We start from the raw sequence: 22,075 nt of genomic DNA, 5'->3' as shown, positions 1-22,075 counted from the left end.
TCTATGCACATAACACACAGGAATTCAATTTTTCTTTGTTCTTGTCTGTAAAAAAATTAGGTCTCACAAATCGAGAAACGATGGTAACGTATCTGACAAAGCATTTATGTTTATTGACACATTTAATTACCGATTTACATCAAACCCAAATCACTCAATTATGTGATTAAAAACACCTGATGCAAAACGTTCTATCAAATCCTATAGTCATTTTCAGAACATAAACATGCATCCAAGGAAGTGCTCTTGACTTTAACCATAATACTGAGCGCATTTTATGTAGATAAGATGCAAAATTATCATGAACAAAGGTATAGACCGTTCATGTAGCCTTGTTTGCTATTAAGCTGACAACATAAGGTGGGTACCAGACTTCAGCCCTTAAAAGTCCTAAGTTGATTTTTACAAAAATTTATCTTGATACTAAACACACACAAAAACATCAACAAAGCAGAAATAAAATGGATTTGTAACGTATATCTGACGGCACTTTTTGTAATACCATAATTCTAAGGGATAATTTAGTTCTGGTTTAGATAAGGATTCCGTCCTTTTGCAAGATAATCGAAATCCACTTATACAAAATACTTAAGAAAAGTTTATTTGATGAAAATCGGTTTAAAAATAAATGTAGATGTCCATAATAAAGTAAAAGGAAATGTTTATAATTATAAAAGTAGATCGGCCATCACATTTTATTAGGACCACTTTCTTTTACTTTATTTTGGATATCTCGGCCACTTCAAAACCGATTTTTCATTAAATAAACTTTTAATTCCTTTTAGAACTGCATGTTTTCTTAGCACGTCGTATAGAGCATGATGTTGACTGGTTGAATCCGCGCACAAAAGCGCGTCGCGGTTAACTTTGCTGCACGATGCATATCATTGGTAACATATCGCGCGTGTATGATGGTAACGTATCTGATGTGCCATTACCGTTCTCACACTATTACTTACAAAAATATTAATTTTCTGGAGCAATTTCTATTGTTTTCCAGGTTAGCAGGCCTGTACAGTGACGGGGCGATCATAAACATTAAACTGCACATTACTTTAATATGAGACGATTCTGAAGCAAATAATTTTCACACAACAATAGCTATATAATGTACAGTGTGTACTCTTAAATGAATCCCACAAGGATTGGAACAATCATCCCCCAGCATTCCCACTGATTCCCACTGATCAGTTACTAGCCATCCCCTTTAAGTATTCAAAAGTACCGGAGCTTTGCTTTCATATAACAGCAGACTTTTTTTTTCTAAATGAAGCAAAATATAAGTAACGTATCTGATATCAGCTCATTGTAAAATTAGGTTTCCATGGCTTCGGATCAGTATATATATTTTTTTTAACAAGAGATTCCATGTATGCGTGAGGTTGACTTTGTTTAACACATTAAATTACACTGCTATGCGGCATTACCTTGATCTTCTCTCAAAGGTCTCAAACAGGGTAACATATCTGACTGTGATTTGGCGACATGATATAAATGATCTCCTAGAGAAATATCAAAACATTATATTATTATGTAATATCATTTTTCATTCATGCACTTGAGGGGCAATGGAATGAAGCACAAAAGATTTGATTTGAATGATACGTTGATGAGTAAGAACTTGTTATATGAGCACGTCCACTTCTGGCGACATGGGGTATTTAGGGTTACATCAAACTTCGGATCGTATTTCTAATATTATCCCGGGATGTCCCAATAGCTGTATTGATATATATTTTACAGGTCTAACCACTCGGATGAATTGAACTAAAAATGTTGATTTCTGAGGGACAAAATATCGATTTAAACTGTATGAACATGCTGGCGACACGAAAATTGCAGTTTTGCACACTTTTTGGGAGAATGGCCCTGTAATGAAAACAAATCGACACAAGAATTTCATTAATTTGAAAAGAAAAAAAAATCTTACCTAGTACATTGTTTTTGTCATCTGTGACACAAACTCCGACGGGAACTGTGACATAGACATCTTTACCCTTAGATCCCTGCAGGATACGTGGTCTGCACAGATGATATGAGTTTAAGAATGTGGATGAGCTACTAATGTGACATAAATGCAATATACCTTCAAAGAACAAGTCTACTTCAAAATGCAAAGGAAAGGATGAAGTCATATAGAAATCATAGAGAACAGCTGACAACTCAGCAGAACTACTTGGAATCCTTGTTCGATGTTATAATGGCAAGCTTCATTCACTTGCTGCATGTAATGTAGATGAGATTATGCTAACGTAACCGTGCAACCAGGGAGGTGTAAGAAAAGGAGAGGCAACTCCTGCTCTCCTTTGAAGGATGCGTGGCACCGCCGAGAAGTTATGTGCTTAACTACAAGTGGAAATCAGATGCTTTGACAAAAGAGAGCATCAATAATCGGGACTAGCGCTCTCACATCTAGAATACTTGCCCCTACTGCATTTCGCTCTCTCTCTTTCAATGTGATGGCAACAATGAATTTGTGTACCAGTACCTTGAATTGGAGCAGCAATCAAAATGCAGTGTAAAACTGGACAATTTTAACAGCAAATAGTTTAAAAGCACGCTGGAGCACGCTTTAGTGGAGTACTTTATTTGGAAGATCAAAATATCACAGATTAAAAGATAGAAAACTAACATGCGGAAATGTGCGCATTATAGGAAAATATTAGGTTTTTAAGAGGGCCTAATTTTCATTTCATTTCGATTTGCGCATTACGAAGAAACTAGAAATACATGTTTATAATATTGAATTCTTTCCTAAACTACTCTTAATCAATTCGAGTATTTCATTTGAAATTTTACGGGGGAATAAAGCTTGTAATTCAACGAAAGGTGAAATGCGTTCGTCTCCGAACTTTGCCTTGCAACTAGAGCGGTGCAGAGCAGGACCTTAAAGCATATAGTGGAATGACAGACATCCCACTGTAACGCTTTGAAACCAAACGTGTTTGCATGAATTACGAACGAGTTGTCTCTCCTTTTCTTACACCTCCCTGGTGCAACAAACACACACACACACACACACAAACTCTACAGACACATACAACATGAGCAAATACACACAACCCCAGAGACATAAACACCAGTTAGCGCACTGCTGCTGAGAGCAGGTGAGAGCTGAACAACTTTTGAATAGCAAATATGAAGTAACAAGACATTTCTTTTCTCTTGTTTACATGACTTAATACCTTCGTTACACAATGAAATTCTCATTGCAAGTTTTATAGACGTGCAGGTGTCTTCGCCAGAGTACTGTAAGAAAATACTCAAAATAGACATCTTGTACTCACTTACTGTTACTGCCAGTACCACCCATGTAACGCTGCTGCTCTCTGGAAGCTTTCACACTATTCAATGTAACATCAGCTGCAGCTTTAATGTAGACATCACCCCCCTGACCTCCAGTTCCCCCATACTTGGGCAGGCCTTGCCCTCCTCCTCCACCTCTGACAAAGATCCGCACTTGATCAAGGAATTTATGCCGTACTTTGGAAATCTGTACAGAGAAAAATGGTGTAGACAAAGCCTAGAAATGTTGCTATATGACGAATGGTATTCTGATTAAGATTCAAATCTATTGTCGTGCACAAAATAAAATATAATGGCATAAAAATTTACATTCTGGCAGTTTCGGTTACAGCAGCACCACCACCACCAAAAAACAAACAAACAAACAAAAACAGAGAATAAAATATAAACCATAAAATCTCTACATAAAAATATAATTGCACTAATTCACTCACATATCAAATACAGTGCAAGACACAAATTTTCCAAGACAAATACTTATATATGTTTCCAGACAAACCATAATTGACAGCTTTAATACCGAAAGGGAATGAAGGAAAGAGAGAAAAAAAAGGTGGAAAAGGAAGAAGAAAAAGAAAAGAAACGAAAGTAATTGGGAAGGCAAGGCAAGCTGATTTGTTCACATACCCATATGAAACATTCAAATAGAATTTAATGTTCAAGGTACAGTGGAACCTCGTTATAGAGAGATAGGACAGTATACCAAGGCCCCACACAAGAGCAATTCCTCTGACTCCACCTCCCCATACTTTCCTGTTCTTTTACACTGGCACAAAAAGAAATGTGAAGCAACAAGACAATCTTCACTGTCCCAGTGACCTCGATATAATAAGGCTCTGCAGCATTGCATCATAATGATAATTACAATACAGTCCGACCTTGGGTATCCAGCCACGTCGGGACCCACACAAACCTGAATAGGTGATTTGTCTGAAAGTGGGAGTTATGCTGAAAAACACAGTCAAGCTGAATAGGGTGTAGATATTATGTTATGCATTGTACTGTAATAAATTTGTTGCAATTGTGTTGTATTTGTAACCAATTTTCTTCATTAAAAATGGACATAACATGAGATAAACCAGAGATTCATTCACTCTGTATTTGTTTTAAATAGATTTAATGTGGGAATGAATTAAAAAACGACATATGAAACTCGTCACACTGAACACGAGTTAGGTGATACGCTAGGGGGTCATCAGATATCGGTCATCCGTGATCGACAAAGAAAAGAATGTGATATAGTGCCTTAAAGTTATATTGAGATATAAAGAACCATTTTTTGTACCTACATAATTCAGATTACATTTTTTTTTTTCTGTCACACAGACTTATTGGAAATTCCGGGCGTGTGCGACTTAGTCGATTTACAGGCTTTTTGAGTACATACAGAGCATAAACTTACCAAGTGATCCTCGACACGAACAAATTGAAACATGACAATTAAGTGTCTTAATAACCATCTTGACTTTAACATCAATTAGCCTTTTAAAATATGGCCTTTGACCCTTATTTACATAACCAATATGACTATCTCTAATCTTGTTGTCATTATATAATATGACCAGTTGAGAGAGCGCTTACAGCTACAAGCCTGTGAGATTTACCAGCAGTTAAAGCAATGAAGTCTCCAATACAAAACAAAAGGATATAGAGCGAGTGTATGTGTTTACACGACAATGTGATTAATACCTGGACGAAAGTGGCATTACCTCAATTAAATAAAAAAAAAAGCAAAAGAAAAACTATTCTTGCTTTGCATCCTATGAGGTTAATTATTGGAAACTTCACGGGCCCAAACATACGGCTCTGGCAAAGGAGACAGCGCCTTTAACCATGTAACTATATAGGTCTCCTCCAACCACGAGTATGGAACGTAAGCTTATACGTGAATGATAATTTATGACGATCACCCGTGATCCTGTGTATTCAAAGGGGACAGTTACAAGTGGAAGGAGTACTAAGTATATTGTCTCATTAATTCAAAATCAATGACGCCCATACATACAGGCATACCATAATTTCGCCTCTGAAATGAATGGTAGGATTCAAGCACCATTACTTGTATATAGTGCATAAACTTTGCTTCATAAGCTTCGAGTGAAAGTGTCATAATATAATTCTGTAAGTCCATTAGCAGTAATTGACATAATAAAGAAGAAAGAAATATCAAATTGAACGCTTAGCACTTAACTCAGGGGGATTATAGCATGATACTCGGTTCTTTACTGCCCAGATGCCAACAACACCCATCATCAACAGCTATATGCATAGAGAAATACTACAGCCATGGCGAAAATAAAACTTTTGCTTTTTCATAGGCAGAATGACACAGAACCCCTTCAAACACACTATACTTGGCAGGGTGTGGCATGAAAGAGCTCTTTACTAATACTAAACAATGTATACCTCCCACTCATGTGGCACGAGATACCTCTATAGCAACATAAAGCCTGTCTACAACTCCGATGGTCGAACAATAACAACCTGAAATTTCAAAGAGATGAGCGAGACGCTATAAACCTGGCCTAGAGTTAATTAAGGCAGTTCTCATTCCAAATACTCAAGTTGGGTTATGTTAATGGAAACATTCACATCTGCAGTATAACAAAAAGAAACGTAGCGAAAAGGGAAGAGAAAACGAGAGGTGGCAAGAGTAAAACCTTGTGTGTTACAAGTGAAGGAAATGTATCAGATGTTATAGCAGTGTTTTAGCATAAACTGACAAATAGACAATGTCGAATTAAAAACCATCAACTTAATATGAGAGAAGAAACTAACTTATAAAATGCAGGAAAACCGTAACATAAATCGCTGCTCTACCACTCGGCCTAGGAACATCCACACACACACACACACACACAAAAAAAAAATGTTACGGGAAAGAAACAACTTTAGATACAAGAGACCCAGGGGTCATACGCTCACCTGAGTATCGCAAGTTCACCTTCCATGCATTCTTGCAGACTCTTACCTAAGAACATTGGAAACTTATGGTTGGGGTAACTTTGAAGGTGGGGGCATGGTGTCCATTTACATATTCCATCACACTGGTAAAAATACCTACCAAGTACACTGTACTTTATAGAATGTTGGATTATGCAGCTTGGGAAAAAAAGACTAGAGAAAATGTTACTGAATATTCATTAATTTAGGAGGTTTGGACCCCCTGGGGCCCCCAAGGAAAGCATGGTACCCATTCAAACACTTTGAAATCTTATCCCCATGGGAATGCTACTTGCCAAGTTTGGTGAAAATCCATTGTTGTTTTCAGCAAGAAGATCAAAATTAAGGCCCGCACTTGGACCCCCTCCCCATCCCATCGCTTCCTTGGGTCCCAAGGGGGTGGGGAGGGCACCCCTGATTTTCCCATGAACAAACTTGAAACAACAGTCATCAATATACTGACTCATTGTATCAACTTAGCTCAATCACTTCTGGTTCCAGAGAAATCTATCAAGATTCCTTGGGGGGGGGGGGGACCCCTGGGGCCCCCAGGTGGAGCATGGTGCCCATTTGATAGAATTGAGATTCTATCCCCCTAGGGATTCTACCTGCCAAGTTTGATGAAAATCTGTGATAGGGTTTTCAAGAAAAAGATGAAAATGTACAATTTCGGTCCAAATTTAGGCCCCCTGGGGCTCCCCAGGTGGGGCATGGTGCCCATTTGATGGGAATGAGATTCCTTTCTCCTAGAGATGCTACCTGCCAACTTTGGTGAAAATTCATAATGGCATTTTCAAGAAAAAGATGAAAATGTACAATTTGGGCCCCATTAGGACCCCTCCCCACCCCTGGGTCCAAAGGGGGGCACCCCTGATTCCGCCATGAACAAACTTAAAGCAGAAAAGTATAGAGAATCTAGAAATATGACAGGTTTGATATCTACGGAACGCTAATGCTAGGAGTCCACTGGGCCGGCGCCAGTTGGTGCCAGTTCGCGCCAATGCAATTTGCTGTGGCGCCTAGTGTCGCCAATAAGGTGCCTAGTGGCGTGCAGTGGCTCAAACTGCCTCCCAACTGGCTCGTGGTGGCCCGTAACGGCGGCAAAAATTGAGTTTGGCGGCAAGGAAATTTCAAAATGTTTGAAATTTTCGTCACGCCACTTGCATCAAGCAATCAGCGCGAAGTGTCCACCAAGTGGCACCAAATGTCGCAAACAATCCGCCTATTGGAATCCACTGGAATGTAATGGCGTGCGCCAAGTTGCACCAAAGCGCTCCAAATCAACAGTTGCGCGAGCCAAACGGCACCTGATTGGTGACTATTTCGCACCAAATACCACTTGGTTTCTGCCAAACACCACTTGGTTTCCGCCATTCGGTGCCACTTGCCACCTATGAAAGCATGACTGCATCGCAGGACTTTCTCACACAACTTTCAGTATTCGACTCGACAACATCTCTGTAGACGCAGTTTTTCCTTCACAATTTCTTCAAGATTTCACATAATTTTCAAAGAAGATGCCCCCAAAAGGCAACAAAGGCAGTAGCAAGGGGAAGAATGACAAACTTGAGCAGTCCAAGAAGGACCCCCAACCCAAGAAGCTCAAATTGAGCTCCAGGGCGAGGCCCCCTGCAAGCAGCAAAGATGACGAAGAGGATGAAGACCTTCGCGTGGTGGCACTGGCTCACGCTGATAGAGGCTCCGCTCCAAGACCTGCTACCCCTGTCCAAGATGTTGCTCCAGACCTTCCACCCCAGGCCCAAGAACAAGACCAGCCCTCCCCAGCTTCACCTACATCCCCTTCCAGTCACCATGCAAGTGAGGCTGAAGAGGAGGTTGCACAAGCAAGTCCTGGTAAGTAATCATATAGGTCCAGATTATCCACTGCCTCCTATGGTAACTTTATGGACTTAAGTTGTGGACTGTAATTGTATTGTGTTAGCACTATACTGTGTTGTCATTTGTCATGTCAAAAACTTAGTGGGAGCATACATGGTGTCTTTTTTTTTAATCGGTGCATCTTGGTTGATGGTTTTGTTGATAAAAATGTACTATTTAGAGTGGTCTCGGTAATATGTTATTACTTATTTCTTACAGCAGTACCATATAATTTATATCTATTTCAAATATGGGTATTTGTTGTCTATGTATAGCTGGGCCTTTCTCTCCCGAGGAGAAAGAGGAAGAACCCACAAACAGGAGGCAGAAGAATAGGGGCGGTTCTGGAGCGAGGCAGAGGACCGTTAAGCTCAATGATGCTCAGGAGGAAGAGGCAAAAGAGTACTTGCTGGGGTGCCTGGGCCTCTACAACAAGCGGGATGCCATGTGGGCCGAACCTGACAAGAAAGATGAGGCCTGGAAGACGCTGGCCGACCAGTGTTTTTATTGACGGTTATGGAGCATTGCGTTTGTCACTATTTTTGACACTTAAAGAGCATTGTGTTTCATACTATGACTGACACTTATTCATGGAGCTTTAACGTGTTCATGGATGTGATTGGATAGTTGGGTGATTGTTTTTGTAAGTGTGTGATGTATGCATATTTTCCTTATGTCATTAAAATTCCATAAAAATGTCATTTGTGATTTATTGTTGTCTTGTTACAAAGGTGTTGTGAATAATAGAGTACACAGCCACACAGGCAGAACCCTCCAGTAAGGACTTATAGAACAGGAATAGCAGTGTTTTTATTGACGGTTATGGAGCATTGCGTTTGTCACTATTTTTGACACTTAATGAGCATTGTGTTTTTACTATGGTTGACACTTTTTCATGGAGCTTTAATATGTTTATGGATATTATTGGACAGTTGGATGATTGCTTTTGTTTGTGATGTATGCATATTTTCCTTATGTCATTAAAATTCCATAAAAATGTCATTTGTGATTCATTGTTGTCTTGTTACAAAGTAGTTGTGAATAATATATTGTTCGGGGCCAATTGGTAGAATGGCTTGAATGTTTAAAAGTGAAATAATAAATACTGCCAAATATTAATGCATGTATTTTTTCCTGAAATTACTATTTACTTTTGCTATTTAATTATTTACCAAAACAGCAAAAGTGCTTTAGTAGTTTAGGAATATTTGATTTTGTATTCTATTTTTTTAACTGCTAAACATGAATAAATTTTACTTTCTACAAATAACATGTCAGTACTAGACCTTTATCATTTATAGGACATATTGACACAAGAAATAATTGTCACGAGTGTTAAGCTTTATTGCAATGTAATAAAGTTCAGTTTTTCATAACACAATTCAATATGACTAAATTTTCATACAACAATACAATATGACAAAGAACACTATGTTAAAGGTAATCTGGAGTATCGGTAATGGGTGAAAAATCTTTCAAAAGAGTTCCCATCTGTTTGCTTCCCTCCTAAAAGCATCTTATGTTAATGTTGTTCCATGAAAATAATTCAACTAAAATGTGCTGTGTCACGATATGACACTTTCATTGCGATACCAGGTCTTTTCTATTGTGGTTATGATACACATTGTAATTGACTTCGAGCGACTGGTCAAGAAACTAGCGAGTAAAATCATTGATGAGTCGCATACATGATTGTCTCACATGTAGTCACAGCAGTTTGCTAACCAACGGAGTTTTCGTAGCAGTTTTTCGCTTGATATGACTTTCAGATTTCCATAGATTCCTGAGGATTTCACCCGACACTATTAAGGTAATACAACTGCAGTATGAATTCTTATGGAATGTTTTTATCGCACTGATAAGATGATAAATGTTCGCTGGTTATTGTATCATAGTTCGCGCACTGACTTACAGAACGTAGTGCAGTCAGTAGTGCAGTGCGCGTAGAGTATACATGTTGTTCAGTGAGAGGATGTTTTGACGTGGAGGTGAACGTGAGAATTCAAGTGCTGACGTTCTCAAATTGAAAACAAGTTTGATTTAGTATGAAAGGTTATGTGGACGTAGAAGGTTGTAGCACAATAATATGTATGATTTAATTGGAGGTACACTGTACATTGCTGTTTAACGTACATATAGGTCACCAAAATTAAGGCACTTTCTAGTAGGAACTACATTATTGTTAGCTTGACTCCATGGAAACGGTTCCGCGCACAATGCCGGTCGCGGAGTGATATTTTAACCAACATTCCTGGTGAAGAGGCACACGCCTAGACTTACAGTTAGGAGTTTTACAGTATTGTCACGACAGTGCTATTCGTATCATGTAGAGTATTTCATAATGACTTACACATGTTGAAGTATTGTTCAAAACTAATCAAAAGGAGAGTTGGTTATATTTGAACTGCTATTAATTCAGCTCATTGTTTGAGTTTATTTTCACTGTTTAATCTCAGCATCTCAGACAGAGTGTAAAAAGGCTTACAATGCTTGAAGCAAAACATCAAACTGGTATAATCTGTATTCTTTCTTACATGCATATGCAAAATGGAAAAATTTATATTTTTCATATCATTTTTCCTCAATTTCAAAGCATACCACGCATTTTGGTTTTACTCTCTTTGTTGTAGTGACAACTTGATTAAATACACTGTAGGCCCTATTATAAATACATTATGGAAAACAACAGTATAAACTAGAAATGTCGCTTTGGCGACTGGTATGCCTCCGCCATAATGCATGATTTTCCCAATAGGTCTAGATAGTACATGTGGACAATGTGTGATTACATTTTCACAAAATTGGCAAAATATTGAAATGACAAGTTTGTCACAAATGTCTTGAATGTTCACCTTCCTTGACCTAGGTTTAATTGGATGAATAGGAGAGCATGTATCTAGGGATTTAAGGACTTTAACTTGACTTTGACCCATTCATACATTTAGGCATTGAGTAATTTTCAAGGTACAGGTGTGGAGAAAAAGTGCAATTTCTGAATTGAATAGTAAATTGTTACCATTTTCATCTGGCCCTTGACCCTAAAATTCATAAGATAATCACTTTCAGGTAGAACATGCATAATATGTACTAAGTTTCAAGATAACTTGAGCCACTTCGAGAGATACGGAGGAAAAAGTTAGTTCAGCACTTTCACTTGATCTTTGACCTTTTGACCTTTGAGGCAAAAAAAGAAAAAAAAAAAAACTTTCCAGAGAATTTCTATTAGGTTACACATGCATACACCAAGTGTAAAAAAATAATAACCCTGCTGGCATTGCATAAATATGAGGGAAATAGTAAAATCTTGAAGTGTTGCACTTGACCTTTGACCCCTGACCTTTGACCCCATGAACCCTACATTCTCTAGATAATCACTTCCAGTCAGTACATGTATATACTATGTTCCATGAAGATACCTTGAACAATTTTCCAAGGCACGGAGAAAAAAAAGAAGTTTTGATATTTTTACTTGACCTTTTGACCTTTGACCTCATGACCCAAACTTTCCCCAGAGAATCTTAATTGGGTAATACATGTATACACTAAGTTTCAAGAAAATATCTTCAGGCATTCAATAGATATGGCGAAAATAGTGAAATTTCATGTATTTGACCCTGACCTTTTGACCTTTGACCTTTGACCTCATGACCCAAACTTTCACCAGAGAATCTTAATTGGGTAATACATGTATACACTAAGTTTCAAGAAAATATCTTCAGGCATTCAATAGATATGGTGGAAAAAGTGAAATTTTATGTATTTGACCTTGACCTTTTGACCTTTGACCTTGAGCATGTGCACCCAAAAGTTGATAGGCACAACTTCACCCCCTAATACACATACATGCCAAGTTTCATTAGGATACCTCAACAGGTTTTGATAGTTACCTTGTCCACAAAATTCATTACGGACGGACGGAAGGACGGACAGACGGACAACCCGAAAACATAATGCCTCCGGCACCACTTCGTGGCGGAGGCATAAAAATGAGAGAAGAAACTCATTTCTTGTCATTCATCTATTGAGATGAAGAAGTTGAGCATGTTTATTAGTGTAGCATTGTATATGTGTTTTTTCATAAATGCCTTTGTCTGTTTCGTCTACAGGGTAACCTACACTGTTGTTGAATTTGTCCGTTTGTATACCACAAGAGATTAAAGAAGGCAACATACGCCTGATCTATTCTCTTTATTGCAACAACGTGAGAGATGTACATGAAAGTCTATTGAGTCCACCACAATCTTCAACAACAAATGTAAACGTGGGAAACAATTGCTACAAACGTATGTAAGCTGAGACATCATGGCTGACATCAATAAGCTGAAACTCTCAAGAAGAAACACAAAGGGTAATTTGACCCGAACCCTTTCAACTATCAAAAGTCTTCTTGAAGATGATGCCAGTGATTTGGAAATATTAAAGGGTTATGTCACCAAAGCTGAAGACCAGTTTCACCGAGTCGAGTAGAAGCATGCAGAGTTAATCGACGCAATCGAGACTGAATCACAATTCGACGAGGAGGAAAAGTGGATGACGGAATGTGAGAAGGACTTCATTCAAGTTCTCGTCCGAGCAAAGCGATTGATTAATCGTCTTTCTCACACCGCAAGTAATACTGATTCAACATCAACCTCTAGTCAAGCTCCCCCTACGTCGTCCCCTGCTCCAATGCAGTCAACGTTGCCTACACCAAAGATGGCAAGGATGAAATTCCTAATCTTCAGCGGGGATTTAAAGGACTACAAACGGTTCAAGGAACTATTTGTTCACTGTGCAGGAGGTTTAACCGAGATTGAATGCTTCTATCAGCTCACCGAGGCAATGGTTAACAACAGAGAGCGCAACATGATCAAAGGATGCATTAGTGTTGAGCGTGCTTGGCAAGTGCTTGATGAATATTTTGGAGATGAAGACAAGGTGGTTGATAGTCTACTGAAAGAGCTTGATGACTTGAAACCATACGAGTACAAGGGCAGGGTCAATCTACCAGCCATGAGACGGTTTGTTCAGACCCTGCAAACATTTGAAACACAAGCAGAGACCGTTGGTCTCTCAGGAGAGCTGAATAGCAGGATTACATGTTAAGCAACATCAGGCAGAAACTACCGGAGGAGCATCGCATAGCTTTCTTCAAAAGTGTGAGAGACGAGCACACACCGGATACACTGACCGGTCTTGTGAGGTGGCTGTACAGTCAATTACTGTTGCTCGACAAATCTAAGCCTGCCCGTACAGAAACGCTAACGTCATACAAGAGTGACAAAACCAGTAGATCATCCAACTCTGCCACAGTTAATCCGTCTTCGAGACAACAAGGCAAAGGTTCTCGACCTGAGGTACCCAAGTGTGTACTGCACAAGGATTCACACACACACTACCTGAAAACTTGTAACAAGTTTCGGGGGCTTCAGTTAAAGAAGAAGTATGACCTGATGAAAAAACACAGTATCTGCAACCGATGTGGACACAATAACTGCATAGCCGGGAAGCCTCCGTATGATCTAGGGTCTTGCCAATTTGCTTCTCCCTGTAGTATCCGAACATGTGGTAGCGATGCTCACTTTTCGGCAATCTGTCCGGTGGTGTTCGGGAGTGATGTCAGTTCTCCGAGTCAGCTGAGTGACCCTCCAGGGCAGTTTAACGCCAATGCCAGGCCCTTCCGTCCAGGTCCGAATCCAGCTAATGCGAACACTGCCACAGGAACGCAGCTCGGTGGCATCCTCCCAACAGTTATGGGCTATCTTCGTTTGGGCAACACTCGTCATTTGGTCCGGATACTACTTGACGGCGGCAGCCAAGCCACCCTAGTCAGAGAGGGGATCTTTCCAAGGACGGGGCATGATAGGTATCAAGATCACGAACTGACACTGGTTGGGGGAAACAAGAAACAACTCATCGATTGTCACGTAGAAGATCTGGAAGGAAGACGGTCCTACCTACTGACAGTGACAGAGATCAATAGGCCTTGTGGGAATGCTCCAGTCATTCAAGCAGGCGACTTGAATCAATATGACCACTTGAGTGACGTTGAGGTGAGCGCTGCTCCCTCCACAACAATCGATGTCCTACTAGAGGAGTTGATAACACCCACTCAATGATATGGGAGGAGTTCTTGCGTGGCCAAAGATCTGACGACCCTGTCGCAGTACGGTGCCCATTAGGATGGTTTGTCCAAGGAGGGCGTTTATCCGGTACCACTTCACTCCTGAACTACCTGAATGTCTTGGCTATTGGTCCCATAGAGGAATTCATCGAGCTAGAGACCATGGGATTGGAGCCCAAAAGATGTCGGTGTTCGTGCCAAGTACACTGTACTTTAAAGAATGTTGGATTATGCAGCTTGGGAAAAAGACTTATAGCCCTATCACTTTTGATTAGAACTAGAGAAAAATATTATTGAATATTCACTAATTTAGGAGGTTTGGACCCCCTGGGGCCCCAAGGAAAGCACGGTGCCCATTCAAACACTTTGAGATCTTATCCCTATGGGAATGCTACTTGACAAGTTTGGTGAATATCCATTACGTTGTTTTCAGCAAGAAGATGAAAATTTAGGCCCGCATTTGGACCCTTCCCCATACCATTCCGCTTCCTTGGGTCCCAAGGGGGTGGGGGGGGGGGGGAAGGGCACCCCTGATTCTCCCATGAACAAACTTGAAACAACAGTCATCAATATACTGACTCATTGTATTAACTTAGCTCAATCACTTTTGGTTCTAGAGAAAATCTGTAAAGATTCCTTACAGGAGGGGGGGGGGGGTGGGCCCCCTGGAGGCCCCCCCCCCCCCCCCAGGTGGGGCATGGTGCCCATTTGATGGAATTGAGATTCTACTCCCCTAGGGATGCTACCTGCCAAATTTGGTAAAAATTAGTGATAGGGTTTTCAAGAAAAAGGTGACAATTTACAATTTCGGTCCAAATTTAGGCCCCCTGGGGCCCCCCAAGTGGGACATGGTGCCCATTTGATGGGAATGAGATTCTTTCCCCCTAGGGATGCTACCTGCCAACTTTGGTGAAAATTCATTGTGGCATTTTCAAGAAAAAGATGAAAATGTACAATTTGGGCCCCATTAGGACCCCTCCCCACCCCCCTCCCCTGGGTCCCAAGGGGGCACCCCTGATTCCGCCATGAACAAACTTGAAACTTCAGTCATCAATGTACTAATTCATAGCATTAACTTAGCTCTATCACTTCTGGTTCTAGAGAAGAAGATTTTTTAAGATTCCTTAATTTTGAGGGGTTTGGGCCCCTCTGGGGGCCCCCCAGGTGGGGTATGGTGCCCACTTGAACAAATTGAGATCCTATCCCCCTAGGGATGCTACCTGCCAAGTTTGGTGAAAATCGGTCAAGGGATTCTCAAGAAGAAGATGAAAATGTAAAAATTTATGCACGCCGGATGCCGGACGACGGACGACGCACGACGGACTCCGGACGAAGAGTGATCGCAATAGCTCACTTGAGCCTTTGGCTCAGGTGAGTGAAAAAAGCACATTACACGCAACACATTTCCTTTATCGCAGTCCAGTAATTGAGCTTCACGATTTTTTTTTATAACTCAAACAAAACAAAAACTCTAAATACAACATATTGCTACCGTCTAATGTAATTTAAAGGCCAATGAAAACATAAAAAGACACTGCATTATAAAACCTCATCGGAAAATATTGCGAAACATGCGTGAGATATTCTCCGAAACTTCGCGGTCTGCTCGGGGTTTCACGAAGATTTTGCGAACATAGCGCACGTCTGGCAAAGGTCTATGACGAGACATTAAATATATTTTTGAAAACATATATCACGACCAAATCATGACTCATTGCGCGGAAAAGGTTCACAAAAAATTATGTTTTGAAATTCTTGCCGAAGTAAAAATGACATCCCCAAACGAATGATGACGCCCCAAACTCCCACGTTCGTTTGGCGATCTTTGGTAGACATTACAGTTGTATATATGCAACGCATTTCGAATATCGCAGTCCAATAATTGAGCTTCAGGATTCTTTTTTTTTTTAAATAAACAAAACAAACAAATTACAACATATTACTACCGTCTACTTTAATTTCACGACCATTGAAAACATAAAAAGACACTGCATACGAAAATTCGTCAGGAAATACAAGTCGAAAAAATTCGACTTTCGTGGAAGTCAAATTTCGCGTAAGTCGAAGTTTTTTCGTTGGTCCCAATAGATTTGACTAAAGGTGTGATTTCACGGAGCACGCGAACGATTTGCAAAGGATGCGAATGGCAAAATCCAGCATTCATATTTTAGTCTGCGAAGATCGCCAAACAAACGTGAGGGTTCGGAAGCGTCATCAATTGTTCGCAAATGTCGTTTTTACTTCGGCGAGAATTTACAAAAATGTTGAAATTCTTTGCGAACCTCTTCCGCACACTTGGTCGTGATTTGCTTGTGATTTGTTCTCGAAAGTGTCTTTCAAACCTCGTCATATGAGCAAGACCTTCGCAAGACGGGCGCGATGTTCGCAAAATGTTCGTGAAACCCCAAACAGACCCCGAAACTTTGGAGAATGTCTCACGTATGTTTCGCGAAATCTGTGAAGTTTTTGCGATCATTTTACGACGTAACCGCAAACTCCTTGCGTACCTTTTGAGACATTCTCACAAACGTTTAGTGCATGTTTGGGGGATGTATGATTTACGTTTTCTACAAATCAAAATCGTAGCATAGATCTAATCAAGCAATTATTAACAACTAGAACCCTTTCTATATAGTAAAAAAGAAATTAAAGACTAGAAAAGAGAAAGAAATGTTTGATGTACAAAACATCGAAGAATACACTTAAAATGAATCTATAGTATACCAAAATTACATTTGAAACTAGAGTAGTACTGAGATTATGTATTGGAGAAACTGAAAAAAAAAATTGAATGCTTTACTAGTGGAGATAGATTTGACTAAAGGTGTGATTTCACGGAGCACGCGAACGATTTGCAAAGGATGCGAATGGCAAAATCCAGCATTCATATTTTAGTCTGCGAAAGATCGCCAAACAAACGTGAGGGTTCGGAAGCGTCATCAATTGTTCGCAAATGTCGTTTTTACTTCGCGAGAATTTAAAAAAATGTTGAAATTCTTTGCGAACCTCTTCCGCACACTTGGTCGTGATTTGCTTGTGATTTGTTCTCGAAAGTGTCTTTCAAACCTCGTCATATGAGCAAGACCTTCGCAAGACGGGCGCGATGTTCGCAAAATGTTCATGAAACCCCAAACAGACCCCGAAACTTTGGAGAATGTCTCACGTATGTTTCGCGAAATCTGTGAAGTTTTTGCGATCATTTTACGATGTAACCGCAAACTCCTTGCGTACCTTTTGAGACATTCTCACAAACGTTTAGTGCATGTTTGGGGGATGTATGATTTACGTTTTCTACAAATCAAAATCGTAGCATAGATCTAATCAAGCAATTATTAACAACTAGAACCCTTTCTATATAGTAAAAAAGAAATTAAAGACTAGAAAAGAGAAAGAAATGTTTGATGTACAAAACATCGAAGAATACACTTAAAATGAATCTATAGTATACCAAAATTACATTTGAAACTAGAGTAGTACTGAGATTATGTATTGGAGAAACTGAAAAAAAAAAAATTGAATGCTTTACTAGTGGAGATAGATTTGACTAAAGGTGTGATTTCACGGAGCACGCGAACGATTTGCAAAGGATGCGAATGGCAAAATCCAGCATTCATATTTTAGTCTGCGAAAGATCGCCAAACAAACGTGAGGGTTCGGAAGCGTCATCAATTGTTCGCAAATGTCGTTTTTACTTCGCGAGAATTTAAAAAAATGTTGAAATTCTTTGCGAACCTCTTCCGCACACTTGGTCGTGATTTGCTTGTGATTTGTTCTCGAAAGTGTCTTTCAAACCTCGTCATATGAGCAAGACCTTCGCAAGACGGGCGCGATGTTCGCAAAATGTTCATGAAACCCCAAACAGACCCCGAAACTTTGGAGAATGTCTCACGTATGTTTCGCGAAATCTGTGAAGTTTTTGCGATCATTTTACGATGTAACCGCAAACTCCTTGCGTACCTTTTGAGACATTCTCACAAACGTTTAGTGCATGTTTGGGGGATGTATGATTTACGTTTTCTACAAATCAAAATCGTAGCATAGATCTAATCAAGCAATTATTAACAACTAGAACCCTTTCTATATAGTAAAAAAGAAATTAAAGACTAGAAAAGAGAAAGAAATGTTTGATGTACAAAACATCGAAGAATACACTTAAAATGAATCTATAGTATACCAAAATTACATTTGAAACTAGAGTAGTACTGAGATTATGTATTGGAGAAACTGAAAAAAAAAAATTGAATGCTTTACTAGTGGAGATAGGTCCTACGAAAAACTCTATAGGCATGCACACAGTAGAGAAATGACAGAAAAAGATTGGAGAAATACAGGAAAAAAAAAAAAATTCAACTCAAGACAGCTCCCACCTCTCCTTGGGTACATTTTCTCCCATGATTATCAAAAAATTTGCGTTGTTCGCATTTCCGTCGCATGTTCTTCGTGTACCACATGTAACATGTTGTACTTTAGCAATGATACACTTGACATTCGCTGATTCGGACATACGTCATGAGAACTTCGCACAAATTGCGCAAGAAACACATTCGGAGAACACATTTGGAGAAAAACCTTTTCCGAATATTGGATTTTTCCATTCGTGTCCTTCGCAAATCGTTCGCGCGCTCCGTGAAATCACACCTTTAGCTCTTTAGGCGAGGTTGACTATACATGTACTATGAGAGCGAGTGGTCGCAGTTAGTAAACCACCTACTACTACTAGCTACCATACCACGACTACCTGTCTAAGCTAGTTTAGAACCGAACGTTAGCTAAGGGAGAGCTCACCAACAGATAAAGAAATAACACTGGGCCCATTATTGGAATATATGGCAAAATCATCATGGCAAAATCGTGAAATAGGCCCCACCCAAAGAGGTTCTATATTATGTAATAGAGTAAGCGCTCACCATTCAGAGCGTACAAATGAAAACGGGGCCAATTGAACAGTGGCGCGCGCGCACGAAAGAAGTCGACTACCAGAAGCCTGAACCTGGAAGTGCCTATAGTAATACACGTAAAGCATGAATGCCTATTTGGCAATTTTGGCTTCATGTTAAGGCACATATTTGACACATTAGAGCAAGTCCTTTTTTCATCAAAACACGTATACTGTGTTGAGAATATATCTCTCTTATAAAATCCGGAGGCATATGGACAAATATTAATTTTCCTTAAAATTAGAATGATTTTTCCAACCCAACCCCATCTTCGAAGCTGTACTTTACGTGTATTATAGGCACTTCCGGGTTAAGGCTTCTGGTAGTCGACCTCTTTGCTAATGGCGGCGGGTCGTTCAATTGGTCCCGCTTCTATAGGCCTATGCAAGCGCATGCTCTATTACATGATAATTATAGAACCTCTTTGGCCCCACTGCAGTGCGCGTGCACCCGTGCGTTAGCAAGCAAGGGTAGGTCCTAGGGTTAGGGTTTGGGGTTAGGTAGGGTTGTATTCAAGGAGGGGGGGGGGGGGGCAGGGGTGGCACTTGCCCCCCCCCCCCCCCCAAACAAAATGTCGGGGGCAAAACGAGTTTTTGCCCCCCCCCCCAAAGTGCCCCTTGTAACAAATAATTAATCACTGATTTAAAGACCAAAATGAACATTAAAGGCATATTTCTTGTCTAAATGTTGTTATTTCATAACTGAAAATGCAAAAATTTTCGCCCCATTAGGGGCGAAAATTATAATACACTAACAACATATTTTATTGTATCTATACACTAATAGTAACTTATGAGTAAAGTTATGATCATAGTCCTTCCAACTGATTTTTTTCAATAAGTTCATTCCCTAGAAATTTGCTTTTAAATGTTCTATAAACGCGACTTTTATACTCTGTTTTTACAAAAAGTCCACACCCTCCCCCCGCTTCGCTCCCTCGCCTAGGATCTCGCACCATCACATTATTAATGTACTCCGGTATGTTATGATCATTGGCCTTCCAACTGATTTTTTCAAAATGTTAATTCCCTAGAAATTTGCTTTTAAATGTTCTATAAATGAGACTTTTATACTCTGTTTTTACAAAAAGTCCCTACCGTGGGAGGGGGTGTCCCACTCCCACGCCCTTCCCCGCTTCGCTCCCTCGTCGAGGATCTCGCACCATCACATTATTAATGTACTCCCGTATGTTATGATCATAGGCCTTCCAACTGATTTTTTTCAATATGTAAATTCCCTAGAAATTTGCTTTTATATGTTCTATAAATGCGACTTTTATACTCTGTTTTTACAAAAAGTCCCTCCCACACCCTCCCCCCTCGCCGAGGATCTCACACTATCACATTATTTGTACTCCCGTATGTATAACCATAGCCCTTCGCACTGATTATTTTTCACTATGCTTAATTCCTTAGAAATTTGCTTTTAAATGGTCTAGCTATAAACGCGACTTTTGTACCCTGTTTTACAAAAGCTCCCTACAGTGGGGTGGGGGGATCCCCCTTTCCACCCCCCCACCCCCCTCGCTTCGCTCCCGCGCCGAGGATCTCAAATCGTCACATAAATGTGCCCCCGTTGAGAATCTGCCCCCCCCAAAAAAAAAAACAAACAAACAAACAAACAAACAAACAAACAAACCAGAAGTGTTCCGGCGCGCTTGGTTGTACAAATTGTATCATGGAGCTTAGTAGCTCCATGGTTGGCCGTTAAATTAGTCGAGGGACATTAGGGAGTCCTGCCGAGAATAAAAAGTTGAAGACCAAAGCAAAAAACGGGAGAAAGGGAGGACGAAAGATGCTATGCTGTGGAAATCGGCCCCACACTATGTTCTGACACTCACTCGTGGTCTTGAAGAAGCACGCAGAAACTTCGAACATAGTACCATCTTGTCATCATGCAGGCGTCGTTCCTTCCAAAATCGTTATTATGCACGAGCAGCTGCATGCACAACATGCTGCTGACCAAAGATCAAGAGTGTACTGTACAGACCTACGCTCTTTGCATGCTGCTGACTGCATGCATGCTAACATCATCGGGATGCACATACACAGCACGTGCATGCTGCACATACACAGCACGTGCATGTGAATGCACAGAGGTTGTTTGTGATCGGTTAGGCTGGTTTCCAGACCCTTTGCCAACTTTACTCCTCTTACAAAATGCGCCCTCTCGCTTCGTCGCCCCCGACGATCGAATTGAAGTCGCTGCATTGCTGAAGGCAGGACCATCGAGTCCATACTCTGAGTAACTCTACAAACAATGCACTTCTTTGGTTGTTACCTAGAGGGTTGGTACAGTAGGCATATTGGTGGAGATGAGGCTTGGGCTTTTAACTTTTTGCGAGACTATACCAAAAAGCAAAATAGTAGGTCTATAGTAGAGAGCATACCATTTTAAGAGCTAGAATTCAAAGTTTATTTGATGAAAATCGGTTTTGAACCTGGTTTTGAAATGCTGAGGCATCCAAAAACAAAGTAAAATGAAGCGATCGTAATAAAAGGTGGGTCCCACCCTTTTATAAGGATTGCTCTGTCTTTATTATTATTATTATTACTATTATTATTTATTCGGCATTTGCAAAACAATACAAGTGATAACAGAAAAACAAATAAAACAAGCAAAACAAGAGAAAACAAAGTGTCAGGCTTTCCCTGTTGAGCTTCCCAACGGTTGCCGGGTTGGAAAAAAGCAACTATTTCAAAACCAATTTTCATCACAAATAAACTTTGGATTCATCTTGAAATTGCATCCTCTTTAACATTTTATAAGAGATTTATCATTATCTCTCTCTCTCTCTCTCTCTCTCACACACACACACACATACATACAAAAAAAAAATAGAAACCTGAAATTAGGTCTCAACAAAAACTATCAATCCCTGTGCGATGGGAAGGAAATTAATACGAGC

At 40.0% G+C, this 22,075-nt stretch overlaps 1 protein-coding gene across 1 annotated transcript in view; it reads right to left on the bottom strand.

Annotated features, from left to right (window-relative positions):
* Positions 1 to 21,140, bottom strand: part of LOC140243720 (GTP-binding protein 10-like) — a 70,908-nt gene extending 49,768 nt beyond the window's left edge. The window contains exons 1-3 of the mRNA XM_072323385.1: positions 21,008 to 21,140; positions 3,288 to 3,493; positions 1,931 to 2,022 (exon numbers count right to left, since the gene is read on the bottom strand). Coding sequence (XP_072179486.1) covers positions 1,931 to 2,022; positions 3,288 to 3,493; positions 21,008 to 21,052 — 343 coding nt within the window. The 5' untranslated portion in view covers positions 21,053 to 21,140. The remainder of the gene's footprint in view (positions 1 to 1,930; positions 2,023 to 3,287; positions 3,494 to 21,007) is intronic.
* Between the last annotated feature and the right edge of the window lie 935 nt (positions 21,141 to 22,075).

Source organism: Diadema setosum, chromosome 20 (genome assembly GCF_964275005.1).
Source record: "Diadema setosum chromosome 20, eeDiaSeto1, whole genome shotgun sequence".
In the NCBI taxonomy this organism is placed as follows: domain Eukaryota; kingdom Metazoa; phylum Echinodermata; class Echinoidea; order Diadematoida; family Diadematidae; genus Diadema; species Diadema setosum.
Note: the sequence above shows the minus strand (reverse complement) of the source record. Positions and strands in the feature narration are given on the sequence as shown.